The 22,568-nt window shown below is 45.3% G+C and overlaps 1 protein-coding gene across 1 annotated transcript; it reads left to right on the top strand.

Annotated features, from left to right (window-relative positions):
* The first annotated feature begins 3,680 nt into the window (after window positions 1-3,680).
* Window positions 3,681-18,136, top strand: LRRC14B (leucine rich repeat containing 14B). Its single transcript, XM_050938232.1, has 2 exons — window positions 3,681-4,633; window positions 15,658-18,136. The coding sequence occupies exons 1-2, from the start codon at window positions 3,729-3,731 to the stop codon at window positions 16,301-16,303; spliced, it is 1,551 nt and encodes a 516-aa protein (XP_050794189.1). The 5' UTR covers window positions 3,681-3,728; the 3' UTR covers window positions 16,304-18,136.
* Window positions 18,137-22,568: the final 4,432 nt, after the last annotated feature.

Genomic DNA, 22,568 nt, shown 5'->3' with positions numbered 1-22,568 from the left:
AGCCTGAGAGAGGTATAGAGTAGAAAAAGGTTCAGGAAAATGGTAGCAAGGTAGGACATTGTGGACCTTGGCTGCTGGACCCTGTGCCAGAACCTGAAGTACAGGTTGGGCCTGGTTTCCCCTGGTAGCCACTGGAGAAGTGCCACAGTCTGGGCAGTGCATTGGAACACTGCTGGAGACAGTTTGGATGGAGACACTTTGATAACACCCTTGGAAGGGGAAAACATAGTGACTTGGCTGGAGGGCCAAGCCATGAAGGGAGAGCATGCTGAGTTGCAGAGTAAGAGCGAGGCAGCAGGATGCACAAATGAGCGATGGAAGGGGGTATCGGACCTGGAATGAGCTACACCCCAGAACTGCCAGGAGGACGCACCCTAGCAGTGAGTTGGCCCTGCAACATGTAGATTCCCCCTTGCTCCTTACTTTTGAAGGGACATGTGTTTATTCCACTTTACCCTATCATCACTTCTATCAGCCCATGTACTAAGATATATGGGTCAAGACCTAAGGTTCTTGTTTGGTTTGTACTTAGTCCTTACTCAAGCAAAACACCCATTCACTTCAAGTGATAGTTTGAGTAAAGACTTTAGGATCTGGCCCGTGAGCAAAGCACAAGCCGCCATGTCCTATTAATTGTTGACTGTTCTCAAGTCACTTCCTTGTTGTCTAAATCAGGATTCAAAATCTCTCATCTAATGCGCCATCTGGTTGCCATCACAAGGTTTCATGAATTTGTGGCTTTCCTTGAGATCTCTGGAATCTAGGTGAATAAACATTTTGAGTCTGAGTGGATTCTCCCAGGATTTCTTTTCCTGAAAAGAAGACTTTTTAGTAGCTATCACCCTCTGCTAGATGAGGGAACTAGCTCCAAGTCTTTACAGGTAATCCACAAAATTCTAATTTCTAAAGATAAAATGCTTTGCCCTCACACTGGATTTTTGCCGACAATTTTTTTAGAATGCTGGATTCATCAAGGAGAGGTTGTATTCTACAAACCAGATGTTAAGCTTAGTTTTAATACTGATAAATTGTATTTTTAAAATTTCCATATATTTTTGTCGTCTACAAGGAAGTCAATGAGGATCTGCTATCTAACCAATAACTATTGAAAAAGATTGTGCAATAGATTGTCCCTTGTTATTTATTTAGTATTTGTACTAGCCTAACCTTAGTCATGGTCCAGGACCACATTATGCTAGGCACTGGACAAACAGAACAAAAAAGATAGTCCTTGCCCCACAGAGCTTACAATCTTAGTATAAGACAAGAGACAATAGATGAATCCAGAGGCATAGGAGAGTACCAGGAAACAATGAGACAGTGTTGGTCAGCATGATAGGTAGTGGTCTCTGCAGCCTCACCATTGCCAAGTTTTTTGTGGGCAACACAGCAAGGAAGGATTTGGGGAAGGCTTCAGAGGAGGAGGGTGAGGTAATTTTGTGGATATTTATGGGAAGTGAAGTGCAGCATGGGAGAGAGCATGAAGGTGTGTGTTTGAAAATTTAACAAGTGGGCAGTGAAGGCTGGCATCATGGGCCAATCAGAGGTGAGTATCGACAGCTCGATAGCAAATGAGAATGCCTTCACTTTCAAGGCAATCAGCTTATTTGACAGTGCAGATATGATAGTGCAGAGAGAGCCAGTGGAGGGATTCAAAGAGAGGGTGACATGGTCAAAGCAACGGGATAGGAAAATGATCTTTGCAGCAGCTTTCTGAATGGATATAAGCAGGGAAAGATTGCATGTGTCAAAGTCAGAGAGAGAGAGAGATTGCCCCTCTTAATTGTGCCTTTTCAAGAGAGTCTCAATGCCCTTTCCACTATAGCCAGGGCTGCCGCTAAAGCTTGTTGGATTCATATCCAGTTATCTAATATATGTAAGACAGCTACTATATTCAAGTAGATCAGAGGAGAGGCTGGATGATCACCTCAGTGCAGCAGCACGCCAGTGTACTTTAAACTGTAGTATTCTCTAGACCAGTGATACTCCATTAGATCTACCCGCGGGCCAATTTGAGATTTTTATCACAAGAGACGGGCCATTTGCTCAGAAGGCTGACCAAAAAAACCAGAAAACTAAAAAAACTTCAGCTGCTGATAAATAAAGACCTTGATTGCACCATAAGTATTTAGTGTTTCTATCTTTTAACAAAGTTTATAAATCGACATTACCACTTTGTTGGTGGCCCTCTCTAATGGGAGAGGCGACCTCAACGAACTCTAGCAAGCTTTGTGAAGAGTGGTTTGTAGGGGGTCAGGGCAAGGTGCATGCACTGGTGAAGATGCTCATCTGTCAGGTGATTGGTATTGGTTATTTATAATGTCCGTGGTAGAAAATGCATATTCGCAGAGGTATGTTGATCTGAACATGTTAAAAGATAGACGGGTAGATTTTGGCTATTCTGAAACTGGTCAGCATATTGAATCCAGAAATCACAAAGTCCCACTTCTCTGAATTTTTCCTGAAATCTGGCATCTGAAATCTGGAGCCTTACAATTTCTAATTGAATGGTATCTTTATCAATTGAATAAAAAATATTGATTGCTTCAGAACGGCCAGGTCCACTGGCAGGGACAACAAATGGATCACGAAAATAAAAGCAAATCCTTTTGAATGTTAAAATTCTCAAATCGCATTTTAAAATTTTCAGTCAGAATGTTTAGGAATTCTTGCATTGTTTTCATCAATGTGTCATCTGTAGCAACAACGACACCTCTTTCATTACAAATTAAGCACTGCCAGTTACTTATGAAGGAAGTCATAAGCAAACGCTGGGCAACGTATCACAATTTGTGAATTTAATTATAAACAGTTTTTAAGGTGAGCTGGCAGGCACACAGTATGCCTTGGTGGGCCACATTTGGCCTGCAGGCCACCTATTGAGTATTAGGTTCTGTATGCCCAGCTAGTCCTGCAAGATGCTGAACAGCCTCAGACTTGATGTCTTGCCGGAGCACTCAATACATTGCAGGAATAGACCCCAGAAGTAGGGATCCATATTCTGCATGGAGAAAGACTTCTCAGTAACTGGAGTTCTCAAAAAGATTGCCCCCACATATCCACATTCTGCATCCCTGCTTGTCTTTGGAGTAGCTGCTCTAGTGAGAAACCAAAGGAGCTGGAGCAGTGTATCTCTCTTCATCAACAGAGGCACAATGCCTTAAGATGCATGTTTTAAAACACATGGTCCTACCGTTGACCTGCTGTCTCAAGGGTTTCAGGTCCACACTGTTTAGAATCCAAAAAGTGGAGACTTATGGAAACTCCAGTTTAATGATAAACACTGCACGCTAACATTTAATATTTCTTAAAATCTAAATTACCTTCAAAATCACCTTTCAAGAAAAAGCGAGTGTTTTTATTTTTTAAAAAAATCTGAAAACAATAAAATGGTTAATTGCAGATAGAGAACTATTCCCATGTACAAGTACTTTTCACAACTCTGCTAGCCTGAACTTATCAAAAACTAACCTTTATTATAAAAATGAAGGTTAAATAAACAAAATGGTCCTTGAATAAATGAATCAAAATATGTGACTTGTGCAGACTGTCTCTAGTACCAAAATAGAAGTCAGGGCTCAGCATGTGACTACTCACTTTACCTTCCCAAAGACATTTCACTTAGTACCAGACAGCAGCTGCAGCTAAAAATAAAGCCTGATAAGCAACCAGAACCTTAGTTAAAAACAGAAGCCACCATCAATGCCGGAAAGAAATCAAAGGCAACAATGAAGTCGCTGCGGTTCATCAGTGCTCAGGCATTGGTATCGAATGCACAGCTTGCCAGGAAAAGTCTCAGCAGTGTTGCACATAACCTTTTTCCTCTTCTTTTTAAAGCCAGTTATTTACTGGAGCAGGGGGAAGTGATTCATGACCTGGTGGAAAACTGGCCCCTGGCAGACTTTAATATAGGAAAACTGTTAGGGACAACAGTGGATTACCAGGAAGACATCAGCAGCAGAGCATGCTGTGTTTGTTTGGAAAGTTGTCTAGCTGGGCTGAGAGATTATGTGCTGAATTGCTCTTTGCCATACTCGAAGAGACTGAAAGTGGTGGACCTGACAGGCATAAAAGATGTTGAAGTTCAGCTCTGCAAGTGTAAGAAGACTCTGGGAAGGTGGGCCAGGACAGAGCTACTATCAAAGCTCTGTTTTGAGCTGCTTGTTGAAATGCAAAGGCTGCAGTTCAATCCATGTATCTTTGATATTGCTATTGACATTCTCATTGACCTGTTTGTTACAGAGCGGAACTATGAACTTGTGGTCCAAGCCTTACTGATGAGGTGCCACTGTCCACTAAAGATTCGTTGTGTGGCATTCAGAGCTGACAGTCTCACTTTACGAAAGCTTTTCTACATCATAAAGCTCACAGATCCCTCTTCTCTGCGCAAACTTGAAGTGGTTCACAATATTCATTTGGAAATGGAGCACTTGGAAGTGCTATTTAATAACATCCACTTTCCTCTACTGACATCGCTTACCCTGCCAGCCAGAGCATTCAATGTGCAGCGGTTTGCAGCCGAGGATGAACCAATCCTTGTGACTATTGGAGAAAAGATGAGCCAAATGACGCAGCTGACTGAGCTGAGCCTGGCGTTTTCTACCCTCACAGGAAAGATACGGAAACTGCTCGGGTAAGTTGTTCCCAACAGTGCACTGAAAGTGTGATGAGCCACTCGTCAGAGCAGTGGCACTGAATTAAGGGCTGCCAAGGCTAACGAAAAGGGGCAGGGTGAATAATGGAAATGTTTTCATTGGTAAATCCATTGAGATGTTTGCAGCACTCCATCAGAAATACTGATTTGGCAGGAAGCTAATGATGTCTAACTAAGCCTCTAAAGCAGCTGCAGCTAAAAATAAAGAGTGATAAGCAACCAGAACCTTAGTTAAACGCAGAAGCCACCTTCAATGCTGGAAAGAAATCAAAGGCAACAATGAAGTCACTGCGGTTCATCAGAGCTGAGGCATTGGTATCGAATGCACAGACTGTAAATTTACTACACTCCCATGTCTATGGTGATTTTATGTGGAGAGTGGGACACTAAAGGCAGTTCTACACTATGGGGTTAAGTCGACCTAAGTTACGCAACTCTGGCTATGTGAATAACATAGCTGGAGTCGACGTACTTTAGGTCGACTTATTGTGGTGTCTACACTGCACTGGGTCGACAGGAGAAACTCTCTCGTCAACTTACCTTATATTTCTTGTTCCGGTGGAGTACCAGAGTCGATGGGAGAGCAATCGGCAGTCGATTTAGTGGGTCTTCACTAGACCCGTTAAATTGACCCCCAGTGGATCGATCGCCACAGCATTGGTCCACTGGTAAGTGGAGACAAGCCCTAAGATGTAGTCTGAGACCATCTAATGCTTCTCAGTGGGTCTGCATATCTTAAGGCCAGGAAGATCAAATGCTGTATCTAAACTGGAATTTGGATTAACACAACTAGCTACACTGAATACACAGAAAAATCCAGCAATTCTGAATGTCAGGGGGAAAAGCTGTCAATAAAGAGCATTGTTATTTTTCAATGACCTGAAACAACAGTTTACTGTGTTCTCTTTGAAGAGCTAATTTTACAGTGGATCAAATAACCTAGTGACATGCTGAACTATTCTAATGTCAATGAGATAATGTGCGGCCCCCAGCCCAGCTGTGACTGCTAGGCCAGACCATCTACGCTCTAGACCCTTGTGCCATGTAGACATTCCAACTCAGGCTGGAGCTCAGTCTCTGAAACACAGCAAGGAGTGTAAGTCTCAGAGCCCAGGCTCCAGCCTGACTGAGAATATCTACACTATTTTTAGCCTCATAGCGTGAGCCCTGCAAACTCGAGCTAATTGACCTGGGCTCTGACACTTGTTGCCGTGGGATTTTTTTTTTCAGTGTTTGCATACCCTAAGGCACTTCTGAAAAATCCCACCCTTAGGCATCTAAATAGGGACTTAGGAGTCTAACTTTAGGCTCCTAGTTTTGAAAATATGGGCCACTATCTTTTTTTTTATTGAAAATTGAGAAAATCTGCACCATTTTGTAGTCCTCATTCATTAACATTTGTGTTTCACTGTGGCCTTTATGCTGCCAAAAAAGCAGTGAAGCAGCATTATACTGAGGGAACATATCAGTGGGAAATTCCATCCCATATAGGTAAGATGTGTTTCATATACATAGTACAGCCTTCTTGGGTGTTGATGTTCTGTCAGGCCCCATGGGTTTTGAACCCTGGATCCATAGATGTACTGTGAGTCATCACACCCCAGTCCATCATGCAGCAGTTCACAGCAGCTTGGACCAGTGTTCATGAAGCCCAACTGGGGCATCAGCCCTGCCCCTCTACTCTGATTGGGAGAGGTCCAAGGCTCCTCACTGGGCCACAGCACTTATTTAAGCCAGAGAAGGAACAGGGAGTTGTTCATACAGCTGGGCTCCACTCTGTCATAGACAGTTGTGCCTATTGTCTGGTCCTGATCTTTCTCTGCCTCAGGAATTCTGCCTGATAAACTAGCTGCCATCAACAGGGAACCACACGATATCCGAGATGAGATCATGTTTGTGAATAATTGCATTTACATTTCTCCGGGTCAGGCAAGAGTGGCAGCCTTACAGCTGTGCCACAACTCCACCCTGGAAGAACACTTGGCTTGCTTTAAAGCTCAGCGATTGACGTCCCATCTTTTCTGGTCGCCTCGAATGTGCACCATAATACAGGCCTTCATCGTGTCCTGCAATATGTGTGCTACAGCCAAAACACCACATCACATGCCCTGCAGTCTACTTCAACCTCTAGACACACTGTCCTGACCCTAGGCTGCTATTGCACTGGATTTTTTTGTGGAGCTCCCAGAGTCTTAACAGGTTTATAATAATCTTGATGGTGGCAGACCACCAAAATGGCCCACTTCATGTCCTGCATTGGTCTACCCTCTGCTGAAGAAACAGCCCAGCTATGGATTAGCCATGTGGTCCATCTCCATGGACTACTGGATCAAGTCACTTCCAAGCAAGGGTCACAATTTACAGCCTGATTCTGGCACAAGGCCTTACGTCTCCTGTGGGTCCAGCTGTACCTCTGCCTACCATCCTCAGTCCAGTGGACAGACAGAAAGGGTCAATCAGATTTTAGATTGTTACATTAATTACTACCAAGATGATTGGTCCTTGCTATTACCCTACATAGAGTTTGCATACAATAACCCAGATTGCGCCTCCTTGGGTAAAAGCCCCTTTCTTTACCAGCTATGGGAACCACAGCTACCTATGAGCTTCTTCTAACCCACCCACCTCGGATTTAGTGCAGAGAATTCATCAAATCCAGAAAGAAGTAAGGGGAAACCTGAAAAAAGTGAAAGCCAAATGTTATACCAATAGAATAAAAACCAGCAGGATCTTATTAAGAGGGATAAGGCAAAGATGCCACATTTATTGTAAATATAATAATAAAGCAAAAGATAAAAGTAAACAACGTTGTTTAACTACTTATTCCTATCACTACTTATTCCTTACACACACACACACACACACACACACACACACTATCATTCATTCAAGTTCTGCATTGGTGTTATGCTTACCAGCCTAGAACTTGCTCATACCAAGTTACTGGCCAGGTATCTTGGTCATGAGGATGGAGCCGAGTCTGTGTCAGATGCACCTGATGCTCCTGGAGGTTGGCAGCAGAATCAGAGACTCAAAGTCCTCAGTCTTTGGAGTTCATTCTTATAGGAATTAATTCCTATGTTAGTCTATGGGAGCTGTTTCATCCTGCTGTTGCTGACTCAATCAGCAGATGGCACATTCCTGGTGGCCCCACACTGTCTAAAGTGGCACATTCCTGGTGGCTCCACACTGTGCAAAGTTTGTGTTTCTCATCCTTCCACGTGATGGGGTGGATTCCAGTTTACCCAGGGGTTGTCTGATGGTCCACTTGACACATTCTTTGGCCGATGGATACTCCCTTTCTAGGCTGGCACCTCCCCAACCATTCATGTACATTAACCATTCATCAATATACATTCCATATCTTTACCATATTTTAATTTACTGTTTCCACCACTTTCGGAGTGTGTGCTAATTTAAGTGAGACTCTTGGCCCTTTAATCACAGAGGGTGGGGGGGTCTGTTTCTAGGAGCTGCTGCTGTTACAATGAAGTGAAAGTCACTTAAGGACCTATAGCATTTGTTTACATTGTATCAATTACAGCTTAAGGCTCACAGCGTTCATTTCAAGAACAAAGTTAATTAAATTGTTTGTAAGTTTTACATAGTAATAAGAGTATCTTTCACAGGACAGATACGATCAATGGTTTCTTCAGACAGGAGCTTACAAGTTTTAACAGAAGAACTAAAAGACTTTTGTACTTGGTGAAACTGAGGGGTCACTGTCACTTGGGGGAATCACTGTTAGTACCTTTTTTAATATCCCTACATAATCCTTTTAATATCCCTACACAACTACAAGCAATATGCAAATCAATATTGCCAACTAGGAACCCCTATTCAGTGGGACAAAAAGTATGGCCCTTGACACAGCACCTCAGCATGAACATACCCATGTGTAAGTTAGACGTTCAGTTCCTTGCCGTTATCGAATCTGTTACCAGGTTAACCAGGTCACTGTTGAACTACACTTACTCCAGTCTCTCAAAATCCACCTAGTATTCCACATATTCCTCCTAAAACCGTATACCAAAAATTCAGTTCTCCACAGGACCCAGCCACTTCACGCACAAGGCCATGAGGAATATGTCACACACGAGATCTTGGATTCTAATGCCAGTGGGGTAAACTTTTATACCTGATTAACTGGGAAGGCTATGGCCCTGTGGAGCGTATGTGGGAACTAGCAGAAAACTTTCATGCTCCTTCCCAAATACGAGCCTTCTACGAAGATCACCTCTAGAACCCTGGACCCATATCACCTGAGGACACCCCTTGGGGAGGGGGTGATGTCAGTCCTCATGGGTCCATGGGAGTTCTGGGGATCATCACACTCATAGGTGCCAACTCCGTGGGTGCTCCAGCCCTGGAGAACCCATGGAAAAAAATTAGCAAGTGCTTAGCACCCACCAGCAGCCAAGCTCCCTTCCCTCCTCTTGCCTGCCTGCAGCCCCTGCTGATCAACTCCTCAGCCTCCTGAAACCTGCATAAGAGCTGTTCAGTGCCATAAGGAGGCATTGGGAGGGAGGGGAAGGAGCGGGGACAGGGTGTGCTTCGGGGAGGCAGCAGGAAGAGGCAGGGTGGAGTGGGGGTTTGGGGGAAGAGGTGGAATGGGGGCTGGGCTGGAGTGGAGCATGGGTGGGAAGAGGCAGGGGATTGGGTGCGTCATAACATTTCTTCCCAGATCTGGAGCTTAGCGTCCAAAATATGGGTGTTAGCATGAAAACCTCCAAGCTTAGTTACCAGCTTGGACCTGGTAATTGCTGCCACCAGCTAGGAATTATACAGTGCCTAGCTCACTGTGGTCTCCCCAAAACCTTCCCTGGGGAACCCCAACACTCAGATTCCTCGAGTCTCACAACAAAGGGGAATAAACCATTTCCCTTCCCCCTCCTCCCCTCCAGGTGTTCCCTCCCTGGGTTCCTGGAGAGATATACAGAAGCAAGCTCCGTGAATCTAAACAAAGGGATTCTACCCTTCCTGTTTTAAGTCCTGGAAACACAAGTACTGAGAGAGCTAATCTCTCTTCCCCCTCACCCAGAGGGTATGCAAAGTCAGGCTTAGTAAATCTAACACACAGAGATTTCCCCCCTGACTTCTTCCTCCCACCAATTCCCTGGTGAGCTGCAGACTCAATTCCCTGGAGTCCCCACTAAAGAAAAACTCCAACAGGTCTTAAAAAGAAAGCTTTATATAAAAAGAATGAAAAAGGACATAAAATATAGTCTCTGTATTAAGGTGACAATATACAGGGTCAATTGCTTAAAGGAAAAAAAAATGAATAAGCAGCCTTATCCAAAAAGAATACAATTTAACACATTCCAGCAACTACACACATGTAAATACAAAAAAACCAATATAAAACTATTGTCTTACTATCCTTGTACTTACAACTTGGAAACAGAAGATTAGCAAGCCTGGAGATAGAAAAATTACTCTCAGAGCCGAGAGGGCACAGACACAAGACAAAGAACAAAGAACTCACACCCAAAACTTCCCTCCACCCAGATTTGAAAAAGTTTTGTTTCCTGATTGGTCCTCTGGTCACGTGTTTTTTGTTACCCCTTTCCAGGTGAAAGAGACATTAACCCTTAGCTATCTGTTTATAACAGTGTGTGCTTTGGGGAGGCAGCAGGGAGAGGCAGGGCAGGGGTGGGAGCTTGGGGGAAAGGGGCAGGTGGGGGCAGGGCTTGCAGCAGAGCAGGAGTGGAGCAGCCCCAGAGAAAATCAGAAGCTGGTGCCTGTGATCACACTCCAGTCTTCCACATGGCAGCTCACAGACAGCAGCACAAGCACCACCCCTCCACTCTGACTGGGAGAGCTTTAAATCTCCTCAAGCCCCTGTTTAGGCCAGAAGAACAAACAGGAAGTTGTCCGTACAGCTGAGCTCCACCCTGGCACAGACAGCTTGTCTGGTGTTTACCTTTTTGTCTTCTGATCCTGACATCCTGGTATCCTGACACTGCCTGACTCTTGGTAACTGCCTTCTGGTTCCTGCCTTTTGATTCTGTCACCCAATCCAGACCTTCTGGCATCCTGACTTGGCCTGATTCCTGGTAACTGACTCTTCATCCCTGCCCTACAGTTTCCTTTGATTCTGATCTCCTGGTATTCCAACCTGACCTGAGTCCTAGTAATTGGCTCCTGGCCCCTCAGCCTGTGCTTGATGCTCACTCCTGTAAGACAGGCCACTCGTGCCCTGGCCCTGACACATTTTTACTCACCCAATAACAAACAGCTTCCTGAAGGATCTCAATAGGACTGTCCCATCAGTAATAAAACCAATATTGCAATGGGACCTCAATCCCATACACTCAATACTTACCAGGCCACTCTTTGAACTGTTGGCCATGTGCTCAATGTGATCACCTCTGTATGAAGGGCGCCTTCCTCATCGCCATCATATCAGCCAGGAGGGTGAGTGAGCTGAAAGCACTTCTGGCCAATTCACTGTATATCACATTTCACCTTCAACCAAAATTCATCCCTAAGGTAATTTCTGAGTTTCACATAAATCAATTTATTCACTTACCAGTACTCTTCCCAAAGCCTCTCTCTCCTCATTGGAAGCATGAGAAGACTTCATTCCCTTGACATCAGATGGGCTCTAGAGTTTTACTTCCAAAGAACAAAACCAATTAGGAAAAGGCATAAACTATTTGTCTCTACAGCATTGTTCATGGGGACAAGTGTTATCTGCTCAGAGGCTCTTTAAGTGGATCTCTGGATGTATTACTCTTCATCAGTTGGGCATGTCTTCCTCCCCCCAACAGATTGAGGGCCCACTTCACTAAAGCACAGGCAGCTTCAATAGCATCTCTTCAGGAAATACCTAGACTGGACATTTGTAAGGCAACAACCTGCAGTTCCATCCATACTTTCATGAAGCATTCGTCCAGACTCTTCTGCAGATGCAGCAGTTGGGACAGCAGTATTACAGACTGCATCCTCATACCCAGCATACCAACTGCATCTTCACGCCTGCTCCAATTTGAATACTATTTAACAGTCACCCACATGTGGCATACACACAGGGACCAGCACTTGAAGGAGGGGAGGGTACCTACCTGTACCTGGGGGTTCTTCAAGATGTGTTCCCTATCTGTATTCCCCTACATGGGAGATGTAGTCACATACAGAGGGATGGGAAGCCCACAGGAAGGCAAAACCAGCAGGAGGTCATCCTGCCTCTTGAAACAAGGTCATTGAACTTTGGAAGACAGAAGCCATCTTTGGCATCCATCATTAGACAGACACAAGGGAACAGAGCTCTTGCAAGCTGAGACAGATGGATCCTTCAACCAAGGCAAAATTGAAGGCTACAGAATATAGGTGAGAAATCATCTTGAACAAAGTCTGTACCTTGATAGATTAACTTTAGACGTGTGTTTTCACTTTTATTTGCTTGTAACCATTTCTAACTTTATTCATTTTACTTGGCATCACTTAATCTATGTCCTATTGTTAATATATTTGTTTTATTTTTACTATAAACCAGCTTAATGCTGTGTTTAAAGAGAAGGGTGTATTTACCACACTTAATAAACAATGATGTGCTTCTGTGTCTTTAAAAGAACAAATGAACTTTATTATTTCTCTGAACTGTCCAGGAGAGGGCTGGACATAGCAAAGCACACAGTTTTGGGAAAATCTGGGACTGGGAGCAGGGGCAGCTCTAGACATTTCGCCACCCCAAGCACGGCGTCATACCGCGGGGGGCGCGCTGCTGCTCGCTGGTCCCGCGGCTCCGGTGGACCTCCCGCAGGCGTGCCTGCTGGAGGTCCACCGGAGCTGTGGGACCAGCAGACCCTCCGCAGGCATGCTGCCAAAGGCACCCTGCCTGCCGCCCTCCTGGCGACCGGCAGAGCGCCCCCCGCGGCATGCCGCCCCAAGCACGCGCTTGGTGTGCTGGGGCCTGGAGCCGCCCCTGACTGGGAGTGTGTTGGGCACAGGCGCCGGCTTCTAATTTTCCCCAGGGATGCTCAACCCCAACTCAGCCCCAGACCCTGCCCCCACTCCACCCCTCCCCCAAGGTCCCACCCTCACTCTGCCTATTCCTGTCCCCGCTCCACCCCTGCGTCCCCTCTGCTCCACCCCATTCCGCCTCTTCCCCTGAGTGTGCCCTGTCTCCCGCTCCTCCCAGCGCCTTCTGCACGCTGCTGAACAGCTGTTCCATGGCACGCAGAAAGCGCCTGGAGGGAGGGGGAGGAGTTGATTGGCAGGAGCCTCAGGCAGGCAGGCATAGGAGGGAGAGAGGGGAGCTTGGCTGCTGGTGGGTGCTAAGCACCCACTAATTTTTTTTCATGGAGCCCCCATGGAGTCAGCACCTATGGTGTTGGGATTACCCTGCAAATAGTAACCAAGACTAGTGGAAGCCAGAGTGGGGTGGTGGGGCTATAGACAGGCTGTTGGGGTCAGAGTTGCTGAACTAGAGCTCTCCGTCACAGAGACACTGAGGGTATGATCTGCATGCTTGTAAGCTGGTTGCTAGTGTCCCAGGTTTGGAGCAACAACAGCAAAGCACTATAAGGCACCCAGCGTTAACATAAGAATGGCCATACTCGGTCAGACCGAAGGTCCATCAAGCCCAGTACCCTGTCTGCCGACAATGACCAATAACAGGTGCCCCAGAGGGAATGAACAGAACAGGTAATCATCAAGTCATTCATCCTTACTCCTTACCTGAGAAGGTTGTGAAGGCTAGGACTATAACAGCGTTTAAAAGAGAACTGGATAAATTCATGGTGGTTAAGTCCATAAACGGCTATTAGCCAGGATGGGTAAGGAATGGTGTCCCTAGCCTCTGTTTGTCAGAGGATGGAGATGGATGGCAGGAGAGAGATCACTTGATCATTGCCTGTTAGGTTCACTCCCTCTGGGGCACCTGGCATTGGCCACTGTCGGTAGACAGATACTGGGCTAGATGGACCTTTGGTCTGACCCAGTGTGGCTGTTCTTATGTTATCCCCTGTTGCTCATTCCCAGCTTCTGTCAAACAGGGTTTGTAGGGCACATGGTGACACAACTCCTCGCTGCTCTGGATTATATCCCAAAATTTGTGTCTCCACAAGGTCTTCCAGCAGTGACCACCTTGGAAGTAGGTGTTTGTAATGCACAGTCCTTAGTGAGTACAGAGTTCCAGTAATCCCATTGTCATTCATTTTTCCCACTTCACTATTACCAATGCATAGCAGTCACATCTTGTGATCCAGGGCAGCTGTAATACTGAAGTATTCCAGCAGGTAGTTGCTCACCTGATGGTAGCTTACTGATGATGCTGTTGAGTTACTGATAGAATAGGTCCTTCTCTTCAGAGATGGAAGAAAGTGTTGGGGGATATGTACTGATGATACCGAAAAAGCCACCTGTGGTAGATATCCTTGGTGATAGGAAATGTTCTGATGTTTCAACAGGACATTCAACTCTGGGTGTTAATGAGCTTTTGACTGCAAACCCCACCCTGTGTTCAAATTCTACATCGATGTCAAGCATCTCCAGCTCTCTGTCAATGATGGTGGTCTTTCCATTGACCTCCTCTAGTTCATTTAACATATCAGTGCATATTATCCTCACATTCCAACAAGCAAGTTTGAAGAAGGCAACCACCATACTGGAATCTTCAGTGCATATACGTTGGCAGAAAAAAATACGAGGGCAGAAGCTTGCCTTAAGACCAAAGCCCCCCTCTCTGTGGTACTGACTGGGACCAAAGGCTTGGAGACCAAGATGTTTGGAAGTGAGCTCAGCTGCAGGAGATGCCAGAGGGCAAAGCTGAGTTGCATTGCCAACTGCCTGACATTTTTTACACAGCAGATTAGGTTCCGGGTTTTCTCCTCAAGCCTTTGTTCAACCAGGAACTAGCCGCAAGGTATCAGCACCAGATGTAGTTACTCCTTTGTGGACATTGTTTTTCATTCCAATGGGTGCCGGGCATACCCCACACCACACAGTGAGTGGCAGGGTTCCCAGTTTAGTCACTGAGCTGCCAACGCATAGCAGGTTGTTTTAGGTTACATGGTACTAGCAGCCAGCCTTACATACCTGACCTGACAAATACTAGCAGTAGGTGCACACACAGACATTTATACAAAATAAGAACCAAACACTTCCAAGCTGTCTCTTCAGGCACATTATCAGAAGTCCCATAGACAGAGTTGATTATTGTTAAATGTGTAATGTGGCCTCGCCTAGAGGCTCCATTGTGTTAGGTGCTATAACCCATGTCAGTGCTTTGGGGTGGAGGTTGTTGCCCACTTCAACTCTGAGCTCAGATTCAAGTGGGATCCTTTCCCCAAAGGCCAATAATCCCTTTGAAGGCTCTTACATTGGACTTAACTCTTGAGAACACCCACCATGTCCTCCGGTCTCAGTACAGCCACCTCTTTGGTGTTACTGAGGTACCCGAGATGTATTTTGATGAGCCCAGAGCATGACTCGCTCTCCTCCCAGATGTGGGTCACTTGCAGGGTTCCTTGGCTCTCTTGATCTAGAAGCTCTTGGGTGCTGGATAATGTCTTTTTGGGGAAGCTTGTATGTTCAGCAGACAATAAAGGCTGGAGCTGGAGATGCTGCCACCGCCTTCCTGTTCAACTGCTGGGCCCAAGTGAGATGCAGCATCCCCTTCCTTTTCTGCTTTTCCATCTGCACTGTCAGTGGCCCAAATTATTAGTTATTACTATGACAAAGTAATAGAAACGTAAGACCAACATACAGTGGAATGTGAAATGTACTTGTAGCATAAATGCAATGGATCAGATTTATCCCTGGTGTAAATCAAAGAAACCATCAATAGAATCAGTTTAGTGCAGCCATTTAAGACATTAATTCTGATGTATGTTATATACCTTTCAGTTAATTGAACTAGATTACAAAATTATTAACAAATAGAGCAGACAGGTTACATTAATGATGAACAGCTATTTCAATGTTTTTAAAAAAATTCTTACAATTTTTCTAATACCACTTTATGCTGTAAATATTTTGCCTTTTATTTAAATCTGCAGCCCACTGAAAACCCCTCTGAAACTACTGGATGTTTCTAACTGCGCCTTGAACCATGCTGACATGGCCTATTTAGCCAATAGCCTCCATTCTAACCACCTGGAAGTACTAGACCTTAGTGGGCACAATGTGGCTGACCTTTACCCATCAACCTTCTTTAAACTTCTCAGCCACTGCTCTCATACTCTGAAGAGTCTCATCCTCGAGGAATGTAACATTCAAGACATTCATGTAAATATGTTGATTTTGGGTTTGATCCCCTGCCGGAAGCTACAAGAATTCAAGTTCCTTGGAAATCCCCTGTCATCCCGAGCACTTAAATGCCTCTTTAAAGTTTTTAGTGACTTGCCAAAGCTGAAATACATTGAGTTCCCAGTTCCTAGGGACTGCTATCCTAACAATGTCACCTACCCAATTGATGATGCTGATCTTTCAAAATTTGATCACCAAAAATATGAGAGTGTATCAGAGGAACTTAACAATATTTTACTTCATGCAAACCGGGAGGACATAAAGGCTTCAACACCACTCTTTGGAGGCTACGATGCAGCCATTCAAGAGACTGGCAATGAACTGGGAGCTTACTTACTGAAATCTTTCAAAGATACTTTAGAAAACTTTAACAAAGCTCTTCAAGAAATGAATTAAAATGTAGTGAAGATGACTGCTCTGCCTAACAGAGAGTAAATTCAATATACACTAGGAAAACACTGCACCTCCATTTCTGCTTTCTCGACTGTATTTGGTTTTATTTTTGGTGCTACAGTATAGCATATGCATTTTTAATCATGCTATGAATTGGCAAGTAATGTAAAGGCCACTTTTTGAGAACCCCTTTAATCACTGCATACTCTACACAAAGCACAGCTTTGGTTCCAGTTACCGCAGTAAAACAAGATATGATTATATTTCACCTGCAGTATGACCTAGCCATATTTTTTAATTTACCTAATAACTTTGGGCCAATTTGTGCCCTCCTGCAAATAAACACATTGAGAGAGACCTTAGGAGGGACTAAACTCCATTAATTTCCTCTGACAAAGTTTTATCTAAATTTGGCTGTGGATTTGCCCCCTATGGCAATCCCCAAATCCTACACCCCCCCCATGAATTGTGAGGCTTTCAGGAGACCTGATGGAGGCACAGGGCCATCCCTGCACAGGTCCTTCTCTGCATTAGCTATCTCCATTGTAGCCACACTGCCCTGTCCACTCAAGATCCATGGTAGTGCGACTGTAGAGATGAGCAGCCTAACTGGTAGCAGCCCCTGGAGCCCACCTTTAAGGAGGAGTTCCACAATGCAGAGTTGACTCCAATCAAAAGATAATACAACGCCAATCCACATTAACTCCTGAGTATATGTTTCAGCAGGCTCGAGGGGGCAGGGGTGGAGATGATGTGCACCCTGTAGCCCTTTTTCTTTCCATGTATGGACTCCAGAACCCATAGGTAAATCTCCTTGAGGTTTGGAGGAAGGGGAGGCAGGATGCTACCGATAGAGCTGACTCTCCTTTCATATGTGGATGCAAGAGATTCCCACAGTGTCCCCTCCATGCCTTGATCCTGGAGGATGAAAAGGCCCTTAATACAGTAACTGCATGATTGCATTCTGCAACCATCATCATCTTCATACAAGCAATGCTGAGATCTGCAGAGCAGCCCTCCGAGGAGAAGTGCAGGGTGCGTTCAAGTTAAACTAGTTTTTTCTGCTTTTCCTCTGTATGATGACAATACAGAATAATTAAATGCAACTATAAAAATCAGAGGGGCATCTACTCTCAATAATTCCATTTCTTTGAGAGTTACAGGTCTCTGGCCTTTCTTGCATGCACATAAATCACAAATAAAAATAATTTTTATCCATGGTCTGTGTATTAATTCATTCAAATCCACCATACATGCAAATCAAAATAAAAAGAAGAAAATAAAAACTGTGTGGTTCCTCACCCCAAACAGGAGGAGCAGCCCCCTCCATGTCTTCCTCCATTGAGTGGGAGGTGCAGGGACTCATAGGGACAGGAGGTGGAAGTGGCTGAGTGAGGGAGGAAGGGATGCATGGGGCAGAGGGAGGAGGGGGGCTGAGACACACAAGAACAGGGGCAGATGTGCCTGACTGAATGGGAGAGGCTAGGGGTCAGTCAGGATCTGCATGGGGGGGAGGCTCCCCAACTCTGTAACAATCGCTCCTCCACCCCAAAAAAGCCTGTTTCTTACTTCTCCCACCCACATCCAACAACCCTCCAAGGTCACACCCAGCCTCCTTCCCAGCAATTAATTCTCTCTCCTGCAGCTCCTCTGTTACCCCTGACTCCCCAAAGCCTTTGCACTGCTTCTGAAGCGTGTGGGAAATACATTTCTGTGTTGTAGTTTTAATGAATTATTACTCAAGTTCTGTATTAATATGCCTAGAAAGGAATCTGTTTGGAACAAAAACATTTCCTGAATCTTTTTTGTTGTCTGTGTTGTGACAGACATACTTGTTGACAGATATTTTGAAATAGATTACCAAAACAATTGAAATTGGCATGATCATATTGCTGTTTTGACAAGTAAATATGCAGAATTTTAAAATATTGTGCACAGACTTTTAAATTTTGTGGCGCAGAAATTCCCCAGGAGTAGATTGTACTGAAGACATAGCCTCAGTGACTCACCTTAGTTACCTCCACTGTTTTTAGTTCCTGAGGGAGCTGTTGTAATCCCCCCCGAAATAGAACACAATCACACGTAAACTATTCATAAATGTAATACAATGGTTCCCAAAGATAAAACATGGGCCTGCAATATCTGTCACAAGTACTATGCACATCTGTTCAGCATGCTGCTTCCATGTCCATATGCACACATCAGAACATCTTCAGGGCGCCAAAGGCCCCAAGTGACCCCCCAGCTCACCATGTTTGTACCTACTACAGACTCCCTCTCTTCAGCTCCCTGGCCCATCTTAGCTACCTCTCCATTTATCTCTATTACTTCATCTCCAGATAGAATTCTATCAAAGTTTCAAAGAAATTCTGATTCCTATGTTTTTAGGCATGCCTTAAAGAATGGTACGCTACCTCCTACAATGAGCAATGCCCTAATTACTGTACTACTTAAACCAAGTAAGGATGTGCCAAAGATTAAGCATTGTAAACCCAGCTCTTTAATCAACACTGGATGTATTTTCTGTAACTTGAAATCTTTAAAGTCATGATTTGAGGATGGCAGTAACTCAACCAGAGGTTAGGGGTCTATTACAGGAGTAGGTGGGTGAGATTCTGTGGCCTGCAATGTGCAGGAGGTCAGACTAGTTCAGCAGTTCTCAACCTGCAGCTCAATTAGCACAGTTGAGGCCCTGAGGTAAGCGCAGAAAACGGCGCTGAAGCCACATGGGAAGTGGCCCTGGGACAAAGGCTGTAATTGCCACTGAGGTAGCAGCTGGACAGAGATTGCAGGGCCTCCGGAAGGGGGAACACAGAGTATGACACAGTAGGAGGGCAGTGTCACTGAAGAGGACTTTGCAGTCTTGGGAGTGGTTCAGGTCCTGGAACAAAAGTGACAGCGGCAAGGTACCACCGGAAGAGGGCACCCTGGTGAGTAGAGCTAATTCCTATGACAGCCAGCAGGAGACACTAGATTGGTGAGTCCCACCCCATCACAATTCCAAACCCAACTCTCATATCCTAACAAATAGCACAATATCATCCCCCTTTGATCTATTTCAGAGAACTAGACAGGGATGCCACATCTCCACCACTCCTATTCAGTCTAGCATTAGAACCACTTGCAGTATTAATTAGGGAACACCAAGGTATTCAAGGCATCAAATCAGGGACTCAAGAGACAAAAATCCTTGTATAGGGAGATGACAGCCTCCTATTTATTAAAAAGTCAGCTCAGTCTATTCCAAATATCCTACAAACAATAAATAACTTTGATAAATTCCCTGGTTACAAGATAAACTGGGATAAATCAGAAGCAATGATCTCATTGTATTTAGCTGGAAGTGCATCTCCTATAGGGACATTTAGCTGGCAACAGACAAACCTCAGATATCTTGGCCTCCTGTTTTCTAAGGCAGCTAAAAACGTAGTCAAAGTTAACCTAGCTGCATTAATCATGCAGTTAGCAAACTGTTTAACTAGATGCCAGACACTACCGCTTCCCCTTTAGGGAAAACTAAACATGAATGCTCTTCCCAGGATCATTTATATTCTGAATTTCCTCCCTATCCATATTCTTCCCTTTTATTTTACCAAAATCAACAACATGTTCAGATCCCTCTTGTGGCGTGCTGGTTACAAACCCAATCGCCTTATGAAGAGTACATTTCTCTGTCAAAGATTTCCCAGCTTTAAACTTTACCAGGCAATAATTCTTAGCCAAGCAGCATAGTGGCTCATCCCGTTGTGCTGTGAAGCCCCGGACTGACTCCAGCTGGAAGCAGAATTGGTTGCTTCCTTTCCAATGTACTGCACTTGGATTACTATCAATTCCCTAAAGAATGATTACCAACTGTAGTGGCAGCCAGAAATACTTGGTGTACAATTGTGATGTTCCCCTCTGGTGTTATCTGGACCAGTGATCTGCTAGGTCACTCCAATCCTCGTCTCTGGGAGCCAGCCTTACCCTGCTCTGCTGTGAGAACCCCCATTCCTGGGCTGTTCACACACAGCCTCTGGCATGTCAGCTGCTCCTTGGCTTGTGCAACCGAATGACACTGGCCAATATCTCCGGTCCCAGACAGAACCCTAGGAACCTCTGTCTTGCAGTGTCCAGTTATGCCCGCTGGATGCTGCAAGCTTATATGAGTTTGTCAATTTAACAAAGAAATTGATATGTACCAGGCTTGTTATTGCACGGGGAGTCGCTGACACACTTCAAACCAAACGCACTGCTTCAGGTAGAATAAACAACAAATTTATTAACTACAAAAGATAGATTTGAAGTGATTATAAGTCAACACATAACAAGTCAGATTTGGTCAAATGAAATAAAAGCAAAACGCATTCTAAGCTGATCTTAACCCTGTCAATGCCCTTACAAATTTTGATGTGTCTCATCACAGGCTGGCTGGTTGCCCTTCAGCCAGGCTCTCCCCTTTGATCAATGCTTCAGTCACTTGTTGGTGATGTCTGCAGATGGAGGTGGAAGAGAGAGGAAGAGCATGGCAAACATCTCTCCCTTTTATCATGTTTTTTCTTCCCGCTTGGTTTTGCCCCTCTCCCCTTTAGAGTCAGATAAGCATTACCTCATCATAGTCCCAAACTGACCAAAGGAAATGGGGTGACTCATTCGAGAGTCCAACAGATCTTTTGTTCCTGTGAGGCTGGGCTGGGTTTGTCCCATACATGCCTTGATGAGGTGTGAACTGCCCTCTGCTCTTGGAGAGTTTTTGCCTGGGCTTTGTTTTAAGCCATGAAAACACATTTTCAGCTTCATAACTATATACATGACATTATAACCTTTAACATTACTATAACAATTACTATAACAACAATGCTCAGTGCATCATGAGCCTTCTGAAGACACCGACATGATAAACTTTGCATTGAATACCACACAATCATATTATAAGGATGAACATAGGGGTGCAGGATATTCCCCTGAGGTACAGAATGTCACAACAATGTCTACCAAATCTTTAAAAAAATCACTTCCTTCTAGATACCTAGACCAGTATCACAAGAGTAACTCAAAACTCTCTATAGCAGGAAACGCCATCATTTGGCCAGATTGGATTAGTACAGGCATATTAAGCATCAGTCAGTTTATTGAAAATGATACCTTCTTCCCTTTTGCAATATTAAAAGAAAGGTTCAGTCAAGAGCAGGGGTGGGCAAACTTCAGCCCGCAGGCCACGTCTGGCTCCTCAGGGCTTTAGATCCAGCCCGCAGGATTGCCCCCTGTGGCGCCATGGGCCCTGTGCCACTCTCAGAAGTGGCTAGCATCACGTCCCTGCAGCCCTCAGGTGGGAGGGGCAGAGGGCTGTATGTGTTGCCCTTGCCTCCCAGGCATCACTCCCTGCAGCTCCCATTGGCTGGGAACGGGGAACAGCAGCCAATGTGAGCTTCAGGGAGGTACCTGGATGCGCAGCTAGGGCAGCGCACGTGGAGCCCTTCCTCCCACAGGGGCTGCAGTGCATCCTGGAGCAGGGCCAAGGATAGGGCAGGCATGCAGGGAACCTGCCCTAGCCCCGGTGCGTGCCGCTGCCACCCCGGAGCCATTTAGGTAAACAATGCTGAGCTGGAGCCCAAACCCCTCCTGCACCCCCACCCTCCCAACTCCCTCCCCTATGCCTCCTGCCTGCACCTCGCACCCTTCCTGCACCCCAACCCCCTGCCCTGAGCTCCCTGCTGCACTCTGCACACCTGTGCACCCCAACCCCCTGCCCTGAGCCCTCTGCTGCACCCCGCACCCCTTCTGCACCCCAACCCCCTGCCCTGAGCCCCCTCATACACCCACACCCCTCCTCTGCCCAGTCCCTTGCCCTGAACCCCTTACTGCACATCACACCTCGTCCCACACCTCACACTCCCTCCCACACCCCAACCCCCTGCCCTGGCCCTGCATACAATTTCCCCACCCAGATGTGGCCCTCGGCCCCAAAAAAGTTTGCCCACCCCGATCTGGAGACCCAGTGGCAATAGATCTAACTTAAATGTGCCATCTGTTTGGCCTAATGCTTGTACTATCTGACCCACCTGAACTAATTAAGTTTCTCCAAATATTACTGAGTTTGCCAGTACCTATGGCAACAGTATATGCACACTTGGCCAGCAAATTTGAATTAAATAAATTCCCTAAAAAAGAAATGAGGGGTGGGGAGGAACTAGGCCAATCATTTTCTGCTAACCAATGCAAACAAATTTTAACCAATGCTCCAAACTGTTCCTTGGCCCTCCATTTAAGATTAATCCTGCAGAAAATC

Source organism: Gopherus flavomarginatus, chromosome 2 (assembly GCF_025201925.1).
Source record: "Gopherus flavomarginatus isolate rGopFla2 chromosome 2, rGopFla2.mat.asm, whole genome shotgun sequence".
NCBI lineage: Eukaryota > Metazoa > Chordata > Testudines > Testudinidae > Gopherus > Gopherus flavomarginatus.
Note: the sequence above shows the minus strand (reverse complement) of the source record. Positions and strands in the feature narration are given on the sequence as shown.

What these genes read in the sequence shown, in the direction of transcription:
- LRRC14B (XM_050938232.1), top strand. Translation starts at nt 3,729, where the DNA reads ATGAAGTCGCTGCGGTTCATCAGTGCTCAGGCATTGGTATCGAATGCA. An exon ending in AAGATACGGAAACTGCTCGG is followed by an intron (nt 4,634 to 15,657) that starts GTAAGTTGTTCC and finishes TTAAATCTGCAG; the next exon opens with CCCACTGAAAACCCCTCTGA.